Source organism: Hippocampus comes, unplaced genomic scaffold (genome assembly GCF_001891065.2).
Source record: "Hippocampus comes isolate QL1 unplaced genomic scaffold, H_comes_QL1_v1.1 scaffold463, whole genome shotgun sequence".
Lineage (NCBI taxonomy): Eukaryota > Metazoa > Chordata > Actinopteri > Syngnathiformes > Syngnathidae > Hippocampus > Hippocampus comes.
In genome coordinates this window covers 403,031-409,834 of record NW_017806181.1, presented here as the reverse complement: position 1 = coordinate 409,834, position 6,804 = coordinate 403,031, and the positions used below count along the sequence as shown (strand labels likewise).

General features: G+C 61.1%; 2 protein-coding genes across 2 annotated transcripts in view; both read left to right on the top strand.

The window, feature by feature from the left end:
- Positions 1–2,389, top strand: part of tmem259 (transmembrane protein 259) — a 9,160-nt gene extending 6,771 nt beyond the window's left edge. The window contains exons 11-12 of the mRNA XM_019855851.1: positions 27–165; positions 739–2,389. Of these exons, the coding sequence (XP_019711410.1) occupies positions 27–165; positions 739–1,227 (628 nt within the window). The 3' untranslated portion in view covers positions 1,228–2,389. The remainder of the gene's footprint in view (positions 1–26; positions 166–738) is intronic.
- Positions 1,847–6,804, top strand: part of plppr3b (phospholipid phosphatase related 3b) — a 6,020-nt gene continuing 1,062 nt past the window's right edge. The window contains exons 1-8 of the mRNA XM_019855792.1: positions 1,847–1,933; positions 3,690–3,785; positions 3,858–4,043; positions 4,130–4,256; positions 4,583–4,772; positions 4,877–4,934; positions 5,696–5,869; positions 5,967–6,802. Coding sequence (XP_019711351.1) covers positions 3,693–3,785; positions 3,858–4,043; positions 4,130–4,256; positions 4,583–4,772; positions 4,877–4,934; positions 5,696–5,869; positions 5,967–6,802 — 1,664 coding nt within the window. The 5' untranslated portion in view covers positions 1,847–1,933; positions 3,690–3,692. The remainder of the gene's footprint in view (positions 1,934–3,689; positions 3,786–3,857; positions 4,044–4,129; positions 4,257–4,582; positions 4,773–4,876; positions 4,935–5,695; positions 5,870–5,966; positions 6,803–6,804) is intronic.

Here is a 6,804-nt window from a genome sequence, read left to right as displayed (position 1 = left end):
ATTGGTGTGTGGTTGTGAGGCTTTGTAATGCCTTCCTCTTGCTGTTTTTTTTTTTTGTCTTTCAGGTTCTTCTATTTGTATCACTTTGCCTTCTACGCTTATCATTACCGCTTCAACGGTCAGTACAGCAGCCTGGCGCTGGTCACTTCCTGGCTCTTCATCCAGGTTAGTCGCCGCCCTTGGGATTGAGCGCGGGGGGGCCGTCCGTACGCCCCGACCCTCCATCGGCGGCTACACCTTCCCACTTAGCTCTCAAGTCCGCCCCTCCCTTCGCTGTCGGAGTCGCGATCGGCATAAAAATCCAACAAGCTCCTCGCACGTTTGGGCGCGTAGAATATTTGTCGGCGCACATCCAGTCTGCGTTCCGGCACTCGCGGCCATTCTCGAAATCTCGTGCGATCAAAGGCAATCGGAGCGAAACCGAGAAGAAGAAAGGCCACCGCTGATGGTTTTTTCCAAGGCGCTGGAGGCGAGCGAGCCTCTCGTAGGCCGGTGACCTCGTCGGTAAAGAATTGCTTTGGCAGGCATACGGAGCCGTCTGGTTGACCCGCTTTGGCAAAATGGGGCGTCGGATGGGACGGCCACAGTCGGTGCTTCTCAATTGGCAAAGATATCACCTTCATTTGTTCCCTGATAACGCTCTTCGAGCAAACCTGAAACGCTTGCAAATTTGCAAATGCCTTCAGTCCGCGCCAGCCTTCGCTCCCGTAAGTAAGCCGCTGTTTGTTGTCGTGGCAGCACTCCATGATCTACTTTTTCCACCACTACGAGCTGCCGGCCATCTTGCAGCAGATCCGCATCCAGGAGATGCTGCTGCACAACCAGCAGGCGAGTCACACCAACCAGACGGCGCTGCAGGACAGCCTCAACAACAACGCCGCCGCCGGGCCTCAGCCACCGGCGGAGCCCGCCGCCGCCGCCGCCGTCGTTCTCCAGCCCCCGCCTGAAAGTCCGGCGCCGTCCTCCGCCGGCGAAGTGCGCTCGGAGCTCAACTGGGTGGCGCAGACGGCCGCCATCATTACGGAAGCCCTGGCGTCCTCCGGGCAGGAGGGGGCGGCCGACGTCGGCGACGACGCGGCTGAGTTCTGGATGGCAGAAAGGGGGGCCGGCAGCGGCCGGGAGGGAGCCGCCGGCGGAGGAGGTGGGCCTTCGGATGACACAAGTGCCGCCGCCTCGCCATCCCAAACCGACTGCGGAGCGCAGCGGAGCTCCTCCCGCACGTCTTGAGGCGGAAGCGAGAAGACGCTTGTCGCAGTCATGCCAAATAATCTGTCACCCGTTGCAGGCTGGGGATGATCGACTGAAATATGAGCATCAATAAACTGAGGGGAGGAACGCGTTGAAATGGTCAAAGGTCACGTGACGCTCAGTCATCATGGGACCTGCTTTTAGTTTGAACTTGATTGTGAGACAGTGGGCGTGGCCACTACCCGTATGTTTCCCACTAAATGACGTCACAAATGCCTTCCGCTCTGTTGAAACTGGACTCAAACGACTTGTCTTTTTCCCCCCCACAACCCGCACGTTAATCAAAGGCATTGACACCCAACACGAGAAGCTGTATTGCCCCCCCCCCTTCCCCCTACCCTCTCACTCGCTCGCTGACGTCACCAGATCATTTGGCCACTTCCAATGATCGTCGTTCTTTTTGATTTGGAATTTCCATTCGTTCCCGCGTCAACAGTTGGCCACGTTTCGTCTCAAATGAAGAGCCGTTTATTTTCTGCCAACGGCGCGGCGAGATTTCGCTCTTCCGCGAAGCCCGTTCGCACGCCCCTTGCGCGCGCGCGTGTATCGCTGCGGCGCGCGGGAGCGCGCATCTTCCTCTGCACGACCACTGCGGACGAGACAGACGGCGACCGGCCGGGCGGCTCGTTTCGCTTCTTTTGTCTTCTTGCGTTCGAAGTGAAAGTGGAACGAACGTCTCATCAGGTGAGGCGCGTGCATGCGCGGCGGCGTTTTCACCGCATTTCTTGTCATTGCGCGGGCACGCACGCGAACGCGGTTAAAAGCGGACGTTTCTTAAGAGACGCGAGGCTGAATGTCCCCCCCCCCAACGATCTTCGACGGCGGACCACGCCCCCTCCGACGTCCACCTTTCACTTCCCAAAATGTGCCCGACATGCCGCCGAGGAAGTGGGAGATGGCGTGCGTCCGGCGGCATCCAAACGTGTGGAGCGGCACCCGGTCCAGTTTGTCTCCGGGTGGGCGAAAGAAGTGCGCGCACGTGACACGTGCGGCTCATTTTCATATCAACGGCGAAGGCGCGTCGATATGACATCAAACGTTGACCTCAAATGCTCGTCGTTTGGTCAGAAGTGGAAGTCAACATCCATTTGATTGATGTTGTTTGGACATGAATTCAATATAAAGCTTCTTTGAAATTTCACCCAAATGCTTCTTGTAATTTCATCTATTTGGTACTTGGGCATTGTTTCTGTCAATCTTTAGTGGGAAAACCCCAAAACGAAGAAGCCCAGTTTTGCAAAGCCAACTGGCTTCATTGGTGGAGATGACGATCGCTCTCAGCTCAGCGGATCTTCATCGGGATTCAAAGTAGAAGAAGGTCCTGCGAGACGGAAACGAAGCCAGCTATGATTCATGCGCGTCACCTTTCAAAAAAACCCCAAAAGCAATTCCCTAAAGTCTGTTGGACGGTCCTGTCGAATCTGTCTGTCATCGTCTACGGCAGTCCGGGCCCGCAGGGCCGCCGTCCCGCCCGTTTCCCGGCTCTCCCGGCCGGCCGCAACACGCCCGATTCGCATGAGCAGCCGGTTGCGAAGCGGCATTCGAACCATCCCGACGATTTGAAAAGTGGAAAACGGGCAGGACGGCGGCCCTTGAGGACCGACTTTGGACAGCCCCGGTCGGCGGTGACTTGTGCCGTCGCCGTTGTTGCCGTTGCCCCGTTGGCATTCTCTCTCGTCGATCAAACCGACAAGTCGAGCAAAACGTTTTGATTTGGGAGCGACTCGTCCCAGGTTGGATCGATTTCCACAGCCATAATGAAGTCCGCGCGATCCAGAGCAGATTGTCCGTCGGAGTTCAACGTGCGCCGTCAGCGGCGGCCTTGCGGCGGCCTTGCGGCCGCCGCCGCCTTCCCCGCGCGTGTCTGGCGCCGAGCGCAAACAGGCACCGCCCGAGACGCAAATGGCAGCCTCGCTACCTCCGGGCTGTGCGCGTGTGTGCAATCTGGATGGGGGGGCTCAATTAAAAAAAAAATCTTATTTTAGGAGGTCATTTTGAAGTGGACGACCAAGAGCGGTCAAGTTGACGCCACCTGAAAAGCGAACAAATGCGAAGCCACCTCACCGCGTCGCTCCGTTCAACAATGCGCAGAGAAAGCACAAGTTGAATTGTGGCGGAAAAACAAAGCCTCGGGGCACGGCGACCACGCGACCTCGTCAGTTGATCCGGAAGCTTTCGTCCGGTGGCGCGCCACAGAATGACGACGGAGCACGCGTGGTCCGCGGCGGGCAGTTCGCAAGGACGCTCCGCTGGTTAGGGCTGCCCGCGCCAACTTGTTGATCACGCCAATCGAATGACGTCGCGTTGGCGGCCAGACCGAAGCCGAGGGGAAGGAAGGAAGGCCAAACTCGTGGGCGGCCATCAACCGACACGGGGACTACCGCGCGCATCGCGCACGATCGACGTCATATGTGACGTCGCGCGTGTATGCGGAATCTTCCAGGATGATGACGATGATGAGCTCGCCGTCAGACAAGACGAAAAGAAAACGGTCCAAGGACAGTCTGGCTCCGCTGCCGTGCTTCTACTTTGTCGAGGTACTCGCGCGCACGCCGACACGCACGCTGACGCGCACGCGCAGTTCATGACGCGAAGGTTGCGGCTTGCAGCTCCCCATCGCGGCGTCGTCCGCGGTGTCGCTTTACTTCCTGGAGTTGACGGACGTGCTGCGGCCTCCGCGGCTGGCCTTTCGCTGTCACGACCGCCATCTCAGCAAGCCCTACGTGGACGGAGGCCAAGAAATGATTCCGCTGCTCATGCTGCTCAGTCTGGCCTTCGCCGGCCCGGCCGCCTCGGTACCGGCCGCCGCCGCCGCCGCCGCGGACGGGCCCGCTCCCGTCTTGACCGCCCCCCCCCCTCTTGTGCTCGTGCGCGTCGGCAGATCATGCTGGTGGAGGCCTTCGTCTACTTGCTGCAGTCCCGAACCAAAACGAGGCGAGCGGAAGGCGGCGTCGACGCGGGCGGCTGCAGCTTCAACTCCTTCCTCAGGAGGACCGTCCGCTTTGTGGGTACGAGCCTCGTACGCGCTTGCTGGGCCTCGCGATCAAAACGGGAACTCGGTGAAGGCCACTGAGCGCCCGCTCGGGTCTCGCGACCCCGTGAGGGATTGACCGTCAACGAAGCCGTACGGTCAAGAAATGAAACGTTTGTTGGAAGGCGGTTTACGGAGAGGGGTTTGGGGGGTTTTTTTTGCACATTTTTACTCTGTTTTGGGACCTAATTATTCAGCGAACCATTTGCGGATCTCCGGCTCGCGCGGCGCAGCGCGAGTAAAGGAATTTCTTGGGCTACCAACGATGAGTGGGGGTCACGGTAGAAAGCTCTGATTTCCCAGGCGTGCACGTGTTCGGTCTGTGCGCGACGGCGCTGGTCACCGACGTCATCCAGCTGTCGACGGGTTACCACGCCCCCTTCTTCCTCACCGTGTGTAAGCCGAACTACAGCCACGTCTCCTGCGACGCCAACGCCTACGTCACCAAAGACATTTGCTCCGGACACGATCAGCAGGCCATCGCGGCCGCCAGGTGCGCCGCCGCCGCCGCCGCCGCCGCCGCCGCCACCTGCTTTTCGATCGGCCGCCCGCTCGGCAACTGATTGGTCTTCCTCTTCCTCTCTTGTGCCCGCGCAGGAAAACCTTCCCGTCCCGGCATGCGACTCTGTCCGCTTTTGCCGCGGTGTACGTTTCGGTAAGTCGGACCCAATGTGCAAGTCGCGCGACCCGAAAGCTTTTCGAGGACCGAGCGGTCACCGTCCGTCCCCCGCGACCGGTCATTTGTGAAGCTTTTGCTGAATGCGGCGCTTGTCTTTGTCTCCCGTTTGCTCGAGCCATCTGGTCGTCCCCTGCTCCTCGCGTCGGGCGAGCGGGTGCCTCGTTGTCTCCGCTTGGATGTCGTTTCTGTTCTGGAACGGTTCATCGCGATGGGGAATTGCGGTCAGAAGACAAGTGCGGTCTTGGTGCGCCGCAAACCTTGAATGGAGGAAACTGGACTCTTGTTGTTGTTGAAGTGGTTTTTCCTTTCAGCCAAAGGTTTCTTCACTTGCAAATTTGAGGTACAGAGTCCTCCGATTTATGGCTGTGCTAAGAAAACAAAAAAAAAAAACCCGAAAGGTCAGTCATGGTGGGGGGGGGCGGGTGGTTGGTTGGCAGGATCAGACGGTGGCACATCAGCCCCGTTCCCCAACCAAATACTATAAAAATAATTAAAAAAAACGCAGATGGGACAACGAGGCGGCCGGAGAGCGCCGACCGGCTGACGCGAGGGGCGGAGCCGACGAGATCGGGTGGTGACAAAGCGCCCGCGCCAGCTGTAAGAAAACGGCAGATAAAGTCAGACGTGAAGAAAAACGCTTGCGAAAGAAGACTCCCGTCATCCACCCGCTCGTCGTCACGGCGACGCGAGGTTACGGCGCGAAGCGGACGCGTGCGCCGTGTGTCCCTCCCCGGCAGATGTATTTCAACGCGGCCATTTCGGACGGCGCCAAGCTGCTGAAGCCCGTCCTGGTGTTTGCGTTCGCCGTCGCCGCCGCGCTGAGCGGCCTGACTCAGGTCACGCAGCACCGCAGCCACCCCGTCGACATCTACGTGGGCTTCGCGATCGGCGCTTTCATCGCCGCCTACCTGGTGAGCTCCGCCCGTCGCGAAGACGGCCTTGGCTTTTGGCTTTCGGTGGCCCGGACGCCCGCGGGCGGCGGATTTGAAGCTGTCGGTCCTTCCGCAGGCTTTCCACGCCGCGGCCAACTTCGAGTCCTCCGACGTCCCTCCGGCCGCGCCCTCTCCGCCGAGCCCGGAGGACCCTTTGCGAGCGCTGACCGAGCGGGGGCACGAGTCGGTCTACGACAAGGGGCCCGCCTCGGCCTCCGAGAGCAATGACGAGATCGCCGCCGCCCCGGGGCCCCTTCGCGCCGAGGTGCCCGCCGCCGGAAGCCTGAAGAGGGCCGGCGCCGACGCGGAGCTCGCGGCCCCGCGCGGTCCCACGGCCAAGGAGACCCTGCTGACGTTCGGCAACGCTTTACCTCGAACCGGCGGCGGCGACGGAACGCCCGCTCCGGTCCAGCCACGTCCGAAAGCGGTCCACGTGCCCTCGGAGCCCGTTTCATCACGCCGTCTCTCGTCGGAATGGAAGCGGGTCCAAAGCGTGCGGAACGAGAGCGAGCGCGGCGACGGCGTTTCGGAGGCGGGCGTGGATGACGGAGGTTCTCCCGCCCTCGTCTGCCGCCCCGCCGCCTCCGATCGGAACCCGACTCCGACTCCGACTCCTCCCGCGGGTGCCGGAGCCGCGGCCGCGCCTCGACCGCCGCAGATCCCGGAAGCGGGACCGCCTCCGGTTTCACCCAAGACCTCCTTAGCCCGCGCCAAGTGGTTGGCTATTCGAGAGAAGACGGCCGCCGAGGCGTCGGGCCGCCCGAGACCGATTCAAGCGCCGGCCGCGTCCAAGCGGCGAGGCCTCGCCGCATCGCCGTCCTCTGCGGAAAAATCCCCAGAAAGCGCTCGCGCTTGTCCCGGCTCCTCAAGCGCCGCCCCGCCGTCCCCGCGCCGCGGGCCGGCCCCCGACGAGC